The sequence below is a fragment of the Danio aesculapii genome, chromosome 25 (genome assembly GCF_903798145.1).
Source record: "Danio aesculapii chromosome 25, fDanAes4.1, whole genome shotgun sequence".
Lineage (NCBI taxonomy): Eukaryota > Metazoa > Chordata > Actinopteri > Cypriniformes > Danionidae > Danio > Danio aesculapii.
The window spans coordinates 7874392-7894650 of NC_079459.1; the positions used below are offsets into that span (position 1 = coordinate 7874392).

Sequence of the window (20259 nt, forward strand, 5' to 3'; positions counted from 1 at the left end):
CCAGGGTCTCTCTGTCTCACACACACACACAAACACATTTGTTTTTGTGATTTGTGGGTACATTACATAGGTTTCCATTGTTTTTATATTGTACAAACTGTATTTTCTGTTGTCCTTACCCCACCCTACCCCTATACCGAGCCATCACAGGAAGTTGTACAGTTTTACTTTCTGAAAAAAACTCATTCAGTGTGATCTATAAGCTTTTTGAGATATGAGGACATCAGCAGTGTATTTCTTTTTGTAATATCTGTGCCGTACCTATGTCATTATACAGATTTTTGTCCTGATATCATCACAAAAACATGTACACACACACACACACACACACACACACACGCACACACACACACACACACACACACATACACATCACTGAATGTATTTTTATTATTATTATTATTATTAAATATTTCAAATAAATGTGTTTCTTTCTTTGTAGAATAATTTTCATTTAAGAGCACAAGTAAAATAATAATAATTAATCAGTGTTATCTGTTTATCATGAATTAGAAACACTCTTCAGTCATCAATAAAAAAAAGTCTTTTAGGCATGTTTGGACTAATATTTAATTGGGTAAGCAAATTCAACTTATTGTAAATTGAAAACAAGATTATTTCGCTTGCACCATTGTCAGATTTTTGCTTGTTTTAAGGAAAAACTCACTTAATTTTGAAATTATTTCAGAAAACAAGACAAAAAGTTTTGCTTGTCTAGAAAATGCTTTTTGATTTTAAGAGTTTTTAGATATTTAGACTAGAAAGACGAAATACTCTAAGTATCTTTCTAGTCCAAATATCTGACTTTTTTGTTTTGCAATGTTGCCATTGGAATACACAAAGTCTGCAGAATAAAGAAAGTTTCTTTTAATTACAGATTCAAGGTCTGCTCTTCAAGCAGTGGTTTCCTTTAGAAATGATCATATAGTACTAGTAAAGATTTATCACAAACATTTCAATAATTTTAATATCTGGTTTTGATGGGTACGGACACTGTGGAATTATAAGAAGCACTACTATTAACAAACCCCGAAATGTATCTCATTTGGACCTAAAATCAACAATTTGTTCATATATTAATAACAATTGATAAAGAGAATGGGATCTTCAAACAAGAAGCGCCATGAAAATAGTCCCAATTTTGGTAAAAGAAACCTCAGTAAATTTTCCAACCAGTTGTTTTTTTTTCTTGCTGGTCACTCCAGGATCACACACAAGTGTTTAATACTTAGAGATGATCCTCACACATGACTTATTTATAAAACACTATAAATCAAGCGTTTTCAAATCAATTTTAAACACTGTTAGTGTTAAATAAAGTTTGAGTTTTTAGCAAAAATGAATCATAAAACTATTTTTTTTATATTTATTTATTGAGGGGGTTTTTTGCATTTACAATTTAAAGCATTACATTACTCCTGCCCTACCACAGCCATGGCATTGAAAGAAAAGAAAATGAAAAAAAAAAAAAAAACTAAACAAAAATAATATATATATATCTCATTTGAGAGTTTTGAGATGACAGTGAGAAAAGAGAGTGTACCATATTTGTTCAGTCCATGTGTTATCATTTAACATAAGAGGCTTGGCAACATCTAAAAGAAGGAATATACAAAAGAGGTGCATCTTAATACAAAAAAAAATTATAATAAAATAAAACTTCCAGATATATTAAAGTTAAGAGTGAGGCAATACTGTACATGTATCTTCATGTACTTCATGTATTATTTGACATGAAGAGTTTGGTAACATCCAAAGAGTACTAAATAGAAATAACACAGAAGAAAAAAATTAAATAAATGTTTAATGCTTGATGTTGATGTTTTCTTATTATATTATTCTACTGTGTCTGTATTGTCATGAACACACTTGTTTGTAGAGGAAGGAGTTTGACCGTTTTTTTTTTTTTGTTTGTTTGTTTGTTTGTTTGTTTGTTTGTTTTTTGCCATTTATTATTCCTAGTCATTTATTCCATAGGCAACTGAGTCAATAATTCTAAAACGATAAAAAAAAAACGATGAAATCGCACTTCAGCTTTTTAGGATAAAGTCAATATCTCCAGTAATTTTTTTTTCTCACCATGAAATTAGCCATAGAAGTTGTATAAACACAACATTTTATATTCAAATACAGTGTTTTTTAGGCCAAACGCCAGTATGAATGAACAAAAAAAAATATGTTGAGCTTGACTACATTTATATTGTTGTTTTATTTTTGTAGAATTCTGGATGATTCTGGCACTTTTGTACTACCCCGCATTGTACTACCCTCTCCTGGCCTGTGGTACGCTCCACAACAAGGTTGGTTATGTCCTCGGTAGCCTGCTATCATGGACGCACTTTGGCATTCTGGTCTGGCAGAAGGTGGACTGTCCCAAAACGCCACAGGTACAGCTTACAGTGGATGTATAAATATAAAACCATATCATTGCTTACATTTTCGCTGTTTTAGAGTATGTGTTAAAGGAATAGTTGACCCAAAAATGAAAGTTGCTCCATAATTTACTCACCCTCAAGCCATCCATATTAGGGGTGGGAATCTTTACGATGTAATCTGATTGCGAGTCTGAGAGTTACGATTCGATTGCAAAACGTTTCAGCATCGATATTGCAATATGCACATGCACAATAGTCACATCGCAGGATCTGCAATATCAAGTTATAATTATAGTTGACCAGGAAAAAAAGTTTCGGACATGAGAAGTATGTAGTCAAATTATGTTCATTGTGTAATCAAAATGGAGTGAAAGTTTTTCATTTGCACATGTTTTTAAGCCCTGATAGCATTCAAAGTATTTAGGCACCAAAAAAATTTACCATTTGTAACTTTAATACTTTAATGAAGAATGTTTTTATTGAATTGTTTATACCGTAAAGACTTATGCAGTGTTTTATTAAAGTTTATTAATCAAATTGTGTACCTGAATGCTTTTTGACTGCCCCAAAACCATAAATCATTGTTTATTTTACTTTTATCTTTGCTTTTCATTCATCTGGTCATCATTCATATCATCTGGTCAAATGGTGTATATATAAATATCGCAATTTTTATTGCAGACAATGTCAGATTTTTCCAATATCATGCAGCTCTAATCTAAAATTATTCTTATTTCTTCAGTGTGCAAATACATCTTTCCAAATGTACATTTCATTCAGAATTTGAGTTTGCTTTCGTTTATGATTGGTAATCTACAGTATATACAGGGTGTCTACAGTGTCTTAAAAAGTAATAAAAGTTGATAAATCACTTATGAGAAAATTAAAGCCTTTAAAAGTTATTTAAAAGTCTTAATCGCGTTTTTACAAGGTCTTAATTTTTGTTCAAGTGTTGTCCAAAGTGTTTGACTCCAAAAAAGCATAAATATATTTATTTTCCTCCTAATATTAACAACGGCATGCTTGATCCACGCAATTAGCTTGGGCTGGGGTGCATCCGGCCAAGCTCCTCCGTCCGGGTGATGTCACGTAATTTGCGACGCACTCCTCATGTATATAATATGAAATATATATATGATTTTTGATAATATTTCTATTTAAAGCTCAAGTCTTCTGTACTTACATTTGTGTAATAAAACTGACAGAAAATGAAAAAAAAAAATACAGTTTTCCAGGCCAGTATTAACGATACTCTCATTGTGGCGTAGTAGTCAAGAAACTCTGCAGCTACACCAGGCGGAGTTATACTTAAGTGCATGTTTTTATTTCTGTATTCCGATTTCAAAATGCGCATAAATAAACAGGGATGGAAACATAAATCCATCTGTTGCAGCTTAAGTTCATTAATCTTCTCTTATCAGCCTTTCGGTTTTGTTTCCATTGTCCTCGTGTCTCCTAAATGAATAGTCGCGTCATCAAAACAATTAGTTCCGCTTCTTAGGATCCCACCATGGAGCTTTCCTCAAGTTAATCACTTTAGTTTCTGTCAAAACCTGAAGGAAAAAGTACCAAGTTACACAACATCTTAAATCTAAAATGGTTTGGTTTGATTGTACTGCCTGTTACGTGGATTTTGCACAGTAGCAACAAAACAAAGGGATCAAACTGCAAACTGGGTTCATTGAATTGTTTTTCCAGGCAAAATACAGCAAGCATTGTTAGGATTGTAGAAGAAATTTGAAGTGAAATTTCAGGATTGATTCACAGAGATTATGGGTGAGATGAATTCTGGGTAATATATAGCCAGACGAATGATTGCAGTCATTTGATTGTTATTTGTCATTGATTTGTCTGCGCCTTTGTTCATGTTTGCAGATCTATAAGTACTACGCTCTGTTTGGCAGCCTTCCTCAGATTGCCTGTCTGGCGTTTCTTAGTTTCCAGTATCCACTACTTCTGTTCAAAGGTTTACAGAATACCGAGACAGCCAATGCCTCTGAGGTAAGACTGCCATGTAATGATTTTTTTTTTTTTTTCATGAGAAATGGGGGAAATGTCTGAAATGTCAAGCTCATATTCAGATCTCCTGATAATGTAACAAAAGGGGAAAAGGCTATATTTTATAGTGTTATTTAAATGTCTTTTTATATAATATAAAGTAATCTTAATTAAATTTCACAAAAAAAATGAAATATTAGATTTTTTGAGGATGTAACATAAAAAAGAAAGCAATATTAAAAGGATCACACTTTTATTTGGAAAGGTTGAAAATCCCTATTGCATTCATCATAATCACTTCTTTTACTTTATTTTAATCACTTTACTGCTTATTGATAATTGAAAAACAAGGCTAATCTAATCCTAATCTAATCCATCTAATTCCTTCAACATTATTTATTAATTATTTTAGGTTGTAAAATGTCAAATTGGTTGACATTTTAGTCAGCTATTTAGGAATTTAAACAGTATTACCTTAAAAAATGTAATATATATATATATATATATATATATATATATATATATATATATATATATATATATATATATATATATATATATATATATATATATATATATATATATATATATATATATATAGTTGAAGTCAGAATTATTAGCCCCCAATTTATTTATTTTTTCCCAATTTCGGTTTAATGGAGAGCAGATTTTTTTTAACTCATTTCTAAACAAAATAGTTTTAATAACTCATTTCTAATATCTGAATGATTTTATCTTGCCATTATGACAGTAAATAATATTTGACCAGTTATTTTTTAAGACACTTCTATACAGCTTAATGTGAAATTTAAAGGCTTAACTAGGTTAATTAGGCAGGATAAGGTAATTGGACAATTAATTAAGGTAATTGTAAAGTGATGGTTTGTTTTGTAGAAAATAGAAAAAATATATAGCTTAAAGAGCTAATAATTTTGTCCTTAAAATGGTGTTTAAAAAATTAAAAAAAAATATTATGGTTTTATTGGTGGTTTTATTATTTGATTCATTAAAATTATTGAAAACTATTAAAAGAATACAATTATTTATTTGTTTTTTAACAAGCTTGTTACTGGTAAGCATTAACCATTTTCTATTAAAAATATGCAAACAATTATGAAGTAATCATTCTTGATTCTGATTAAATATGGCTTCTTACACTAAAAATGTATTTTAAAAAGGAAACGAAAAGAGAGAAGCTTTCATGTGCACACTCACAAGTACTTAAAGAAATAGTTTACACAAAATGAAAATGACCCAATAATATACCCATCCTCAAGCTATCCTTTGTAAATATGACTTTTTTTGTTAGACAAACCGTCAAAGTAGTTTTATCCTGACTCTTCAGTGCTGTATAATGGTGTTTTAGAGTGACTTTTATTTTGAAGCTTTCAAAAAGTGTATAAATTTGTTGTCAAACTAATTCATGTGCCCATTTGTCTGTGATTTATTATAATTTTTTTTTATATTGCGATATAAATATAATTTCAAAAGTTGACTTATAACACTATTTGAAAAAAAATCATAATTTTAGATAGATTGAGGTTATTTTGTAGGGGAGTATCGGCATAAAATATAAAAAAAAAAGTTAGAAGCATATTACTACAAAAACAAAAGCAAACAAAACATGTACCTAAAGGAATACTTCACCCAAAACGGACTGATATTATAATAAAGGGGGAAAGGCTATATTTTAATGTGTTATTTAAATCTTTGTTTTATATAAAAGAATGTAGATTCAATTTCACCAAAACCGTGAAATACTTCATACATTAAATATATAATGTACATAAAAAGGAAAGCAATATTAAAAGGATCACACTCCTTTTTGGAGAGGATGAAAAGCCTTATTGCATTCATCATAATCACTTTTTTTACTTTATTCTAATCAATTTACTGCTCATTGGTGATTGAAAAACCAGGTTCAGGTTGTAAAAGCTGGTAATCTAATTCCTTCAACATTATTTGTGAATTAATTTAGGTTGTAAAATGTCAAATTTTAGTGAAGGCTATGCAGGAGGTTATAAAAAAATATTACCTTAATGTATTTGTTCAAAAACATAATCATTTTATGCTATCGCTTATTCAGGGGATTATTACTTTTTACTTAGTTAGACCACATGACATTGACACAAGTCAATACACTGAACGATAATTTAAAACTGTATCGTAATTATGACATTAAAAACTATATTAAAAGGATACAATTATTTATTTAGTTATTTAAAACAGCTTAATTTACCAATATTAAGGATTGTACTGTTTATACATACATACATACATACATACATACATACATACATACATACATACATACTAATATATATATATATATATATATATATATATATATGTATGTATGTATGTATGTATGTATGTATGTATGTATGTATGTATGTATGTATGTATGTATGTATGTATGTATGTATTTTCAGTTTCTATTAAAATTTTAATAAAATATTTAGGAATTAATAATTCTTGAAACTGATTAAAAAAACGTATACTAAAATCTATTTTTATAAAGAACATTAAAATGAAAACCCTGCATGTGCACACCCATGTGTAATGAACTAAGGAATAGTTTACCTAAAAATTTTAATTACCCAATAATTTACTCCCCGTCAGGCCATCCTCTGCACAAATGATTTTTTTCTGTCAGATGAACACAGTTGGAGTAGTTTAAAATTTTGTCCGGGCTCTTCGATGCTGTATGTTGTTCGATAGAGACTTTTATTTTGAAACTTCCCAAAGTGCAGAAATCTGTAGTCAAACTAGCCCATGTACCTCCAGGGGGTTAACACATCAAATACAGCAAAAAATAAATAAAAATTTAAACAGTAGTATTAATAATTTTTAAGTTACAAATTCCAATCACTGTCTGCAGGCGGCGACCGAATGTGCGACTGATGTTTACGACGTGGTGGAAGCTCTAGGAATTGATTTGTTTCAAAAACCCCTTACCCCACACAATCTCACAGCAATTCGTAACTTTTTAATTTAGTGACTAATTCGTAAGAATAAGTACGATTTCGACCACACGTTCAAATTAGTACAGTTGGTCATCCCCCAATAGTGGTTGGGTTTAGAACTCGTACGAATTAGCCACTAAACTGAACCCATTTCCTCGTGAGGTTAGAGTGACTTACACACTCTTTGTTACCACTAAAGGCAACAATCAACAAGGAAACTAGTTGGCTTAGCGTTACTATACATATAACGTTATAGTATATTACTATGGTGCGCACATGTCTACCCAGACTGATTTCACGAGGTTTTCAGTCAGTCATACGAAATTGTAAGATTTTTAAAATGAGATGTGGCACCAAACCACACCCCTAAACTCAACTGTTGTACTAAATCATACTAAAATGTATGAATGAGATTGTACAAATTCATACGAATTAGACACTCAATCAAAAAAATATGAATTGACATGAGATAGCGGTGCTCTCACAAGAAAACGTAATTAATTTATGTTTTGTCAATTTAGTGGCAAATTCATGCGAGTTTAGTCGTATGCCAATATACAATTTTTAATGTGAAGCATGGCACCAAACCCCACCCCTCAACTCAACTGTTTAAATTATATGAATAATGACATACAAATTTATACGAATGCCGTGCGTTCAATCGCTGCTGGAATTCAGTAATTGGAGTTTATAATTTTAAAAAAGTTAAATACTTCTGTTACAAAAACTCATCGATCTGCTTCAAAAGACATGCATTAACCTCCTGACGCCTTATAGGTTAGTTTTATTACAGATTTATGTGCATTTGGAAGCTTCAAAATAAAAGTCAAAATTAATTGTGTATGGAAAAGTCAGAATAAAATGTAAAACTACTCTAACTGTGTTTGTCTGATAAAAAAAAGTCATATTATATGGCTTAACAGTGAGTAAATTGTGTGGTAATTTTCATTTTGGGTGAGCTATTCCTTTACGGTTTAAGTAAAATGCTATTACTTGTCATCCGGTTCCACCAATTGACATCAGTATTTTCTGGTGATATTGATAAACATTTCTTGAAAAAGGATACAGTTTTGAAAACCGTGAATGAATTTGTTTAGCATTGTTTTTTGTTTTGTTTTAGTGCTGACCCTTTTAGAACAGACCTGTGACCCATTTTTAGGTCATGACCGCCAGTTAAGCACCACTGTGTTAATTCATAATGAAGGGACTTAAGCAACATGGAAAGACAAGAGGGGGAGCTGGTAAATTCAGCACCTGCATTCCAGAGGTCTAATCATTGTAAGCGGCTCAATGGGATTGGGTTATGTTTGACTCACAGAGGATATTACACAAACACTTTGTTGTTTTCCCACAGAAAACACACAATGCCAGTGTTATTCAGCTCTAATCGCTATGAAGAATGCATTTGGATGAAATAATAAACATTTTAAACATTGGCATTAGCACACAAAATGATTCATTTATCAATTGTTGTCATCTTTTTTTTTTAAAGTTAATATATTTTTGTATCTATTTATTTTGCAGGACCTCAGTAGCAGTTATTACCAAGATTATGTGAAGAAGATTCTCAAAAAGAAAAAGCCCACCAAAATCAGGTGAAACCCACTTGTACACAAGTTATGTAATAACCCAAAGGTCCTATAATGGTCGAAATATTTTATATAGATTATTATATAAAATATCTTTGATTTCATTTAAATGTTTTAGCGTTTTTAGTTAAGCATGCTTTTAAAAGATAAGGTGGAGTCTAAAGACATTAGGGTAAAAAAAAAATATTAGTGCCAAAACAGAAAGTTAATATTTTTTATTAATAAAAAGTATAACATCAGTTACATACATTATGGTTTATGATGCCAACACTATGACTGAACTATAAAATGTTGAATAAAAATAACTTAAAAACTGTTTTTCTTTCTATAAAGAAATGAAAACAATAAACAAATGAATAAATATGCTGCAAACTAAATGAAAAATAACTTTTTTGTTGACTAACATTTACGGGATCAGCCAATAAGTAAATAAAAAAATACTTAAATACTTAAATTATTAATTAAATACTTGGATGATTACTTAAATACTTGCTAAAGTACTTGCTAAAATACTTGCTAAAATACTTGCTTAATTACTTAAATACTTAATTACTTCAATACTTAAATAATAAATACTTGATCAAATATTTCAATACTTAAACACTAAAGTAAATACATAAATACTTTCTTAATTACTTAAATAAATACTTAAATAATAAATACTTAAATACTCAAATATTTAAACACTAAGATACTTAAGTAAATACATACATACTTACTTAATTAAATAAATACTTAAATAATTAATTCCTAAATATCAAATACTTAAATAATACATACTTAAATATTTTATTATTTAAAAACTTAAGTACTTATATATTTAAATACTTGCTAAAACACTTGCTTCAATACATAATTACTTAAATACCTAATAAATACTTAGTCAAGTATTTAAATGCTTAGTAAATACATAAATACTTTAATTATTTAATAAAATACTTAAATAATAAATACTTAAATACTTACTTAAATATTTAAATATTTAAATACTTAAATACTTAAGTAATTAGGTATTTATGCAATTAGTTAAATACTTAAATAATACTTAAATATAAAATACTTAAATATTAAATCCTTAAATAATAAATACTTAAATGTCAATATTTAAATACTTAAGTACTTAAATATTTAAACACTTGCTTAAATACTTTATTACTTATATACTTAAATAATACATACTTAATGAAAATCTTAATTACTTAAAAATCTAAATAATAAATACTTAAATACTCAAATATTTAAATTCTTGAATACTTAAGTAAAAACATAGATAATTACCTAATTAAATAAATACTTAATTAATACTTAAATATCAAATACTTAAATATTAAATTCTTAAATAATAAATACCTAAATATTTAAATACTTGCCAAAATATTTGCTAAATAACACCTAAAAACTTAAATAATAAATACCTAAATATATAATTAAATATTTATATACTTAAACTGTAATATGTAATAAATGTAATATATTTAGTTTGACCTTTTGAAGGTTCAATATATATCCTCAGAGAGCATTTACCTTTAAAAAAAAGGCCTTTTTACCATTTGACGCTTATATGCTACTTATATACTCTACGTGTATAGCTTATTAAAGAAAGGACCAGTTAATGGTCAGACATCATGTAAATTAATCTTTTAGAAATGGAACAGCTTGCTGTAAAGATAACAAAAATATATTTGTTTCCTATTACATCAAGCAGTACACTGTAGGACAGGCAGGCAGACAGGATATTGTCCACTTCCTTTCTCATTTCCATTGACAGATAATAAGATGAGCCTGCTGTAAATTCATTCATGCAAAGAGCCATAGATAGTAGAGCTTTAGAGTGTGAATCATGAGCTTATCCAATTCAGCCTGTCTGTAACTATACAGATCGTGATCAGTTTCATGCAAAAATATACTGCATTGTCATTGTAAATAGTTCTGTAGAAGGTTCTGTCTTTGTAGGAAATGCACTTAATGGAGGGAAATATACCTTATTTTTATGTATATCAAGATGCTATGAGGATATGGGAACAAATTTGGCATTAAAATACTGTCACAATTTCTTAAAATATTAGTGATAAAATACAGTGGACATATATTTAACTTGTTTGAAAGGAATTTTCCTTACAAACACAAACATTTTAAGGGTTTGCTTATTGACTCCACTATTCACAATTTAACTATGCTTTTTATTTACATAATTTATATATTTTTATAAACATTTACAATATTAATAATTTTATAATGGTATGTTTTCATTATTAGAAAATAGTTAAATGAACTATAAGTAATTTTTTATTGGTTAAGAAGTTTAACTTTCAAAAGGATCTACAAAATGTGTATTTGGTTTAGGTCAAAGAACGATCGCCTATTAGGACAAATACAGTGTATCTCATTTTGGTGTCTGCATCAAATTAATTTACGTAATTGTATATACAGTACCTAAAAAGCATATTTTAGCAGGTGTTTTCATAGATGTATGTGAATTTCTTTGCTCTTAAAATTACTAATGAACAAAAAAGGCTGTTAAAAACTCTGCGTACCCGGTACCAGGTCTGTGACGTCATTTACTTCTGCATTCTTTACATTTTAAAGCTCCATACTGGCCCAATACCTCCATAAGTGGTTCTGCTCTCTCATCAGTTGGAATGCAATAACTTTTGTATAGATTATGATAGAGATTTTTTTTCCTATGATTAATGACATGTGCAGGAACAACCTAAATTAATTACAGCAACCATGACCTCACAGAACCTAAAAGGTACACTTTCAAATTTGAGTTTACAACAAAATAAAATTGGAGGGGTTTATTATAAAACAGACAACATATACAATTATCTTATCACTTTCAACAGTGTTTTATGAAAATTCAAAGGGTTTTCTTTAAAATGATACCAAACTTTTGCATTTACATCTCTGCATGTGGATTTGGGAAGCTTTTAAATATGGGTAGGCAAAATTCAGATGGAAACCCCAAAATAGCACTTGACTTTAAGAGGTTAAGTTTTACATTCTAAAGAATATGAATGTTTATTTAAAATTCAAATGACATTTTCTTGCTGTTATTGCAGTTCTAGCGCATCAAAACCCAAACTGTATGATAGGCTCAGAGATGCTGTGAAGTCTTACGTCTACACACCTGAGGATGGTAATTATTGCATTTCAATGTTTCTGACAAACTTATTGATAAAGGTAGTTTGCCTAAACATGTCAGAAAATTGTTATCAAGTTTGGGATACTTTTGAGTACTTTAAGGCTGTGTTGTAACATTTTATTTTGTTTAATAATCTGGAGTTCCAGATTAAATTCTTCAAATTTTGAGCAAAGAAAGACCTTATCAGTGTTCACTCACATATTTTGATTTTTTTGTCTTGTTTCTAGTCCAAATATCTAAAAAAAATTCTTAAATCAAGACAAAACAAATATTCACTCATTTTGAGAAATAATATGCCAAAATTAAGTCAGTTTTTCCTTAAAACAAGCAAAATAATCTGCCAATGGGGTAAGAAAAATAATATTATGTCAAAATGAAAAGCAAGATTATTTTGATTACCACACTGGCAGATTATTTTTACTTGTTTTAGGGAAAAACTTACTTAAATTTGGCATATTATTTCTTAAAATTAGTGAATATTTGTTGCTTGCCAAGAAAATGCTTCTTGATTCATACGTTGGCAGATTATTTTGCTTATATATTAGCAATGGCCTATCAGAGGCATTTGGATTAGCAGATAAGATAAGATAAGATTTTATATTCTTTATGTGGTAGCATCTTCATTTTGTTTACATGGCTATAGAACTGCTATTATGATGTTAACTTATTATAATAATTATTTAAATGTTCATTTCAAGCTGTAAATGTGGTTTCGTAATGCATATATAATTGTTTGACCATTAGGGGTGAGACAAAATATCAATCTATATCGATTTATCGTGATATTTTTCGTTTTACATTATCGATACTCTGGCGCCAAATATTGATATTTATTGAAATGTACAAAAAATTAAATTAATTAATCAGTCTAATGCTGTGGTCACACTAGAGTTTGCACATGCTAAATTCTGTTGTACGGTGCTGTGAAAAGGTGCGAGATTAAAAAAGATGATCAGAAATTCAAAAAAGCGGGTGATTGGTTCATGTTTTATTTCAGTCCAGAGAGGTCATCTTTTGATCTTTGATTGTTTTCATGCAGTCACGTGATGCGATTTCGCAGGTCAGAGTTCACCAAGCTTGAACTTCGCAATGCAGCACACTGCAGTGTGACCACGGCTATACATTGCAGCCGTTTACCGCTTTGGCTGCAGTACACCCAGCTGCCTCCAGGTGCTTCTTGTAATGGTGGATCGACAATACATCAGAGATGCGCATGCGTCATTTAAACCACTGTGTGAATTGCTGACAACTCAGAACTGTTGATATCGTGATATATTAACATCGGTGGCAATATATTGTGAAAAAATATCCCCACCCGTATTGACCATGTGTACAATATTACTGTTTCTACAGCACTGTTGGTCAAATAAATGCATCACTGCTTATCATAAGCCGTTCTTAGCATCACCAGACTTCTAAACAATAGTGTGCAGTATGTATTAATTCTTTGTTTCTTTTTCATCAGTTTTTAGGTTCCCTTTGAAACTAGCTATCTCTGTGGTTGTGGCATTCATAGCTCTTTATCAGGTAAACACTTCAACAAACCCATTTTGAGTCACTTAGATCTAATTTCTGTCAACTTTGGTATGTTTAACCATCTTTCATTCGTTTAGATGGCTCTCTTGCTGATCGCAGGAGTGCTGCCCACCCTGCATATCGTCCGCAGAGGAGTTGATGAAAATATTGCCTTCCTGTTGGCTGGTTTTAATATCATCTTGTCAAATGACCGTCAGGAGGTGGTCAGGATCGTAGTGTACTATTTGTGGTGTGTGGAAAGTAAGTTGGTTGTCTTTTTTTAATACTTTTTACGCTTAGGCCCAAACTGTATCCCTGTTCAGAATTTCAAGTGTCTGTCTTGTACTCTTTTTAAAGAAATACTCCACTTTTTTTAAAATAAACTCCTTTTAAATACTCCCCTAGAGTTAAAGAGTTGAGTTTTACCATCTTTGAATCCATTCTGTCGATCTCTGGGTCTAGCTGAAGCACTGTTAGCTTAGCTTAGCATAAGTCATTGAATCAGATTAGACCATTAGCAAACATTTCAAAAAAAGAGTTTTCATCCTTTATCTATTTAAAGCTTGACTGTTATTTAGTTACATTGTGTACTTAGACAGATCGAAAAGAAAAAGTTGCTTTTTCTAGGCTGATATGGCTAGGAACTACTGTATATTCTCATTCCAGCGTAATAATCAGGTAACTTTGCTGCTGTACCAAAGCTGCAGCAGCGCAATGATATTATGCAGATTCTAAATGCTTGTGCAAATGTAGGGTTTGATACTTGGGACTATTTCAGTCACTACACAATATCATTGCGCCTACAAGCTTTAATTAGGAAAAATATCTAAACTCATTTTTGAGCGAGATGCTAATGGTCTAATCAGATTCAATGATCTATGCTAAGCTAAGCTAAAATTGTTCCCACAACACCCAGAATCGGCTGAATGGAATCAAAAGGGGAGAGTTAATTTTAACCTATTTTGTTTTTAAAAGCGTTTATAAGTTAGTCATTTTGTTTGGAAATCCATAGTAAAAAAAAAAAAAACATTTAGTTTTTTCATAATATAAGTCATTTTTTAAGTTGTGCTGTATGAAATAATGTTTCTGGGTCCAAACTACTGCTCATTCGAATTGAGAAAATATTCTGTTATGACCACTTTTTAGTCATATCACACATTAAAGTGAATTTTATATAAAATCATGGTGTACACTACAGTCTCTGGACTGTGTCACAGACACCAATATTTTAACAATTTATAAAAAATGAATCACAGTCTGGCCATTATATATTACGCATGGAGATTTATTGCAATCATGATTTTCGAACGTATTTCAGCGCTTTGTAAACATTTATTATTACCGTTTGTTGAGTCTCCCCATACAATTTGATAGAGCGCTTGAACCTGAAAGCCACTTCGTGTGACGTCACAATTAACAAGCGGATATGCTACAGAATTAAGGCTGCATTCAGTTCCAAATAACATTGCAATTTTTTTTTTTTAACTGCAACGGTGGGTGGTGTGTTGAACAACCTGTTGAAACTATGGCAGCTAATTAGTAGTTTATTGCGCAAATTTTAGTTAATGGTTTGTTAACAGTGTGAATTGTACTTTTTTTTGGTGAATTGTATATTTAAATTAAAGAGTAAACTTTTACTATTATTAGAACAGACAATAACAATAATGAAGTATCTCATTTCTACTAGTTGCCAATTAATACTTCTCATTTTCATTTAGTTTAATACAATGTAATAAAATTACTGCAACTAAAATAAAAACATAACAAAAACTGTTATTAATTCAGACAAAAGTTTTTAAACGAATAAAATGCGCAAACAACAAAATTACTGAAAGCCATTAGGGAGGGGACTTTTGTTTTCACAGATGTACTGTATGTGGCAAAACTTTATAGAGACTAATTATAAATACAAACTCCAGTTCAGTGACTGCTTTTCAGTAAACATAAAGAACAAGAATCATGATAGCTCACTATTTCCACAAGTTCCTCGGTCACACTTTACAATAAGGTTCATTAGTTAATGTTAATTAATGCATTTACTAACATGAACAAACAATGAACAATACATTTACTACAGTATTTCTTCATGTTAGTTAACGTTAGTTATGAAAATACAGTTGTTCATTGTTAGTTCATGTTAACTCACGGTGCATTAACTAATGTTAATAGGCATGGACTTAGATGTCAATAATGCATTAGTAAATGTTCAATTATGATTAATAAATGTTGTACAAGTGTTGTTCATGATTAGATCATGTTAGTAAATGCATTAACTAATGAACCTTATAGTTAAGAGTTACAAGTTCCTCAGTTCCAGAGTTAAACATTTTAAATGCAAAAAATTGAAATATTTTCCTCCCAAAAATGTGTATGCATATTTAAAGCAATATTTGAAAAACCTTTTTGAACATAGTGTCAGACTGATCCCAAAATCTCAGCCAGTCTGCACTAAGGAGCATGTCTAGTAATGATAGCAAAGCAATCAAAAAGGGTTTAGGTTTTGGGCATGTTTGTTTTGATGTTTTTAGATATTAACATGTATTTGGCAAAACTCACTTAGTTCAACCTTTTTGGTCCCCTTCACCCTTCAAAAGCATTGAAGGAATAGAACGTGGAGATAAACATTTCAGAGCAAGACTTCATTTCCTCTCTGGAGGCCTGCTCAGCACTTGTTAACACATTGAAATGAAAAGTAAGAGCTAGGTTCTACCATAACAATTCAAAAGCAAATCCTCGCCTTTTAGAAGTGCATGAAAAGTGTTTTTGCATTTGCAGCACAGAAAACAGCATATTTTCATCATGTCGACAGCACAAGCCTATCTCTTGCATGTCTCTGCTCCAAAAACATCCCTTGAGGGCCAAAGTAAGAGTTGTCTGAGTAGGAAGTAGGTCTTTTTTAGGTAGTTTAGGATCACCACTTTTTTTAAAGCATATTGCGATATTCTTAACCATGACACACATTCAGTATTAATCCACACAGTGGCAAAAGGTGAACTATTTTGAAACTTGACTTTCGCACGTCTGTAAAAACAGCTGACGGTGGCCATAGCAACGACAATCGGCAGTGAATCGCGATCTCACAAATGCATTTAAATCCATAAACAAAGCAGCACGCATCGCGTTTTTAACGTGGCTTTAGACGCAATATGAGAATATAAAGAGTTAACCAGATACAGCACAAGCAGTTACAAGTAACAAACGCGATTAAATACATAATTTGCAAGCTAGAGAAAACAAGGAGGCAACCATTTTAATCGCACTTACTTATGCTGTGAAAAGGAGAAAACTGATCCATGAACTGTGTACTGTAAAGTTCCTGTCAAGCTCTGACAAAGTACCACACATCAATAGTCTTTTCTGATCCTACCTTTAACAAACGGCCGATGAATCCCCTGTTGTAAGCTTGTAGATTGCTTAGCACTCGTCAGAAAAATGACAGGAACACAGCACAAGGCTGGGGCTATAATGCTGAGGTATTTTTGCAAAAATAAACTTTAACCACTGACTCTTCACAACCTCATCTTTGGGTAGGGAAAATAATACTAACTTACCCTCACACTTCAGAGCACAGCGTCTATGCGACATAACTCGGGATCTGCTGCAGTGTTTGTCCTCCTCTAATTCTTTGTACAGTGATTGTGGACGGGGCCACAGTTTTCAATTTTTCGGGGTCTGCGCTTGCAATAAATAAGCGGGGCTTGACTTCCATATCGATGTCACTGCGACACGGCTAAAGACTCAATACAGTGGCGATTCATTTGAAGCACTATGAGTCGACTCTTTTATAGATGAGTTAATAGTTTGAAACATGGTGAACTTTCAGATTCAAGCCTTAGCTGGATATTTCACTTCACTTAGAGCTGTGTTACACACTACATGGAAGGTTGTTTTCAAAAATCCATAATAAAGGCTCTTTAAAAGAGAAAAAATAATGAAATTTAAAGAGTTTTGATATTCACAAACAGTTACGTTACAAGCTACATGAAAGGTAATATCTGAAAAACCATTATAGGGATACACCCAAACATGAAAATTTCCCAATAATTTGCTCATCTTCAAGCCATTCTAGGTGTAAATGACTTTACAAAGTAGAAAGTTGGAGTTGTTTTAAATGTAGTTATGAGCTACCTCATAACTAGCCAGCATAGAATTTTCTTGCACTTTATTAGCATGAAAAAACTGCGGTTGTTGAGCTGATAGGGCAGCTGCTAATTGTTTTACTTTATGATCTCGTTCGGCACCAGTGTAAGAGCTGAAGGCCTGATGCTTTGTTTCATAATGTACTTTAATATTATATTCCTTCATTACTGCAACTGATTCCTGGCAAATTAAACAGACATATTTCCCGCTGACCTCTGTGAAGAAATATTCTTTGCCCCAACGTGACTGAAATTTCCTGCACTCACTGTTGATTTTCCTTTTTCTTGGTTGCGTCATAACGTGATTATCAATTATGTTTCTGTTTGGTTCGTTTTACTTCATAACAAGAACTGCTGCCTAATTGAAGGCATGGATAGCGACACCCGTTGGTCATTTATTGAATTACTTTTATTGAATTACTTTTATAGTTCATTTTTGTATTGCCACAAAACTGATTGCGGGCCGCAGATGGCCCGTGGGCCGTAGTTTGGACACCCCTGTTCTAGATAGTATGTGAGTAGTATGAATGGAATTCAGACATACTACATCTGCCATGTTCACGTAACCCTCGTTGCTTCACTCACATTCATTAATTCTCTCGCATGGCATAAAAGGGATACCGTGACTTCCATTGGATGCACACTTTAGAATTTCGCCGGAAGTAGTATGTCATCCAAGTACTTCTTGCCTACTGCTTTTTAATACTAAAAAATCAGACATACTGCTAAGCTCACATAACATGCTATATAGTAGGGAAGTATGCGATTTCGGGCGCAGCCATTGTTTATCACAGAAGACGATGACAAATGAAAACTAGTTGGCTGTACTGTATAATGTTATACACACACAGTATATTACTCTTACAATGTCACGAAAAACTGTATGTGTCTACCCATGTCATACAGCGTATATGTCAGTTCAGTGCACTGTCAGATTTTATAGTATTTTTGTTACAAAACCACAATACTTTAACCTCCTGGTGGCGTATGGGTTAGTTTGATGGTGGATTTGTGCACTTTTGAAAGCTTTAAAAATAAAAGCCACTATCCAACACCATTATACAGCACGAAAGAGCCTGGATAAAACTGAAAGCTGCTAAATGTGTGATCTAAATTGTTATTTTGTGGTGAATTATTTATTTTTTTAATGATTTGGTAGAAATAAAAAGACCATAATTGTGAAGTCATTTAAATCATTGCTGTTGGCTAGAACAGGTTTATTGTTGAACGTTGACATGCTAATGTATGCTAACGCACCCATGCAAATGCGAATTTACAGATTAAATGGTGGAGGTTTGCATGCTTCGGTGTTTTAATCACATACAACGTCTGCTTTGAAAAGCCCATGTAAATCAGCAGATGAATAATGGAGTCAGCAAGGGCGACTACTGAACTATAGCCAAACTTGTCTTACAATCAGTCATCGGGAAAAAGTGCTGAGATTGTGAGTGGGTGTTTGTGTGTCTGGCATTGACCTTTTTCCGGCTCATGTGATTTTGTGTATGTTTCAGTTTGCTATGTGTCAGCGGTGACCCTGTCCTGCCTGGTCAATCTGCTCATGCTCATGAGGTCCATGGTCCTGCACAGGTCAGACTGTAATTACTGATACAAACCTGCTGAAACTACACTTGTCACATGCACAGTTGCATTTACATGTTGAATATTGCAAATGATAATACATAACTGAAATGAAAACCGTAGAATTAATACACTAAAAGTACACTACCTGACAAAAGTCTACCTGTCGTCGATCTGAGATGTAAGAGCAACAAATAATAACTTGACTTCTAGTTGATAATTTGGGAAAGTGGCAGAAGGTAGATTTTTCTGATGAATCATCTGTTGAACTGCATCACAATCATCACAAATACTGCAGAAGACCTATTGGAGCCCGCATGGACCCAAGATTCTCAGAGAAATCAGTCAAGTTTGGTGAAGGAAAAATCATGGTTTGGGGTTACATTCAGTATGGGAGTGTGCGAGAGATCTGAAGAGTGAATGGCAACATCAACAGCCTGAGATATCAAGACATTTGTACTGCGCATTACAATACAAACCACAGGAGAGGGCAAATTCTTCAGCAGGATAGCGCTCATTCTCATACTTCAGCCTCCACATTAAAGTTCCTAAGAGCAAAGTAGGTCAAGGTGCTCCAGAATTGGCCAGCCCAGTCACCAGACATGAACATTATTGACATAAATGTAGTTTCTCAATAAAATAAGTCAATTTGTGAAATCTTTTAATTTTCAATTATTAAATCTTTGATTTTCAAAATGTATATGCACATCTTGGCATTTGCATTATTTTTTTTTTTTTGCAATATTCCAAAATGCGCACATAAGTAGATGGAAACATATCTAGCTAGTGTCTGATTGCATTAATTCTTCTATTTTTTACTATTAAATGTTTGTAAATTATTACATTTATTTTATTTTATTTTTAAAATTTTATTTTTATTATTATATTTTTTTTATTAATTTATAATAATAAAATGTAGCTACACTGTAAAAAGTGATTAGTTGCTTAAAGCGA

The 20259-nt window shown here is 31.6% G+C and overlaps 1 protein-coding gene across 2 annotated transcripts in view; it reads left to right on the forward strand.

Moving 5' to 3' along the window:
* The window catches only part of stra6 (signaling receptor and transporter of retinol STRA6), a 64550-nt gene that overhangs the window by 21551 nt on the left and 22740 nt on the right, over window positions 1-20259 (forward strand). For both annotated transcript variants that reach the window (XM_056452376.1, XM_056452377.1), the window contains exons 6-12: window positions 2221-2387; window positions 4251-4376; window positions 8864-8934; window positions 11991-12067; window positions 13539-13600; window positions 13687-13849; window positions 19239-19314. In XM_056452376.1, coding sequence (XP_056308351.1) covers window positions 2221-2387; window positions 4251-4376; window positions 8864-8934; window positions 11991-12067; window positions 13539-13600; window positions 13687-13849; window positions 19239-19314 — 742 coding nt within the window. The remainder of the gene's footprint in view (window positions 1-2220; window positions 2388-4250; window positions 4377-8863; window positions 8935-11990; window positions 12068-13538; window positions 13601-13686; window positions 13850-19238; window positions 19315-20259) is intronic.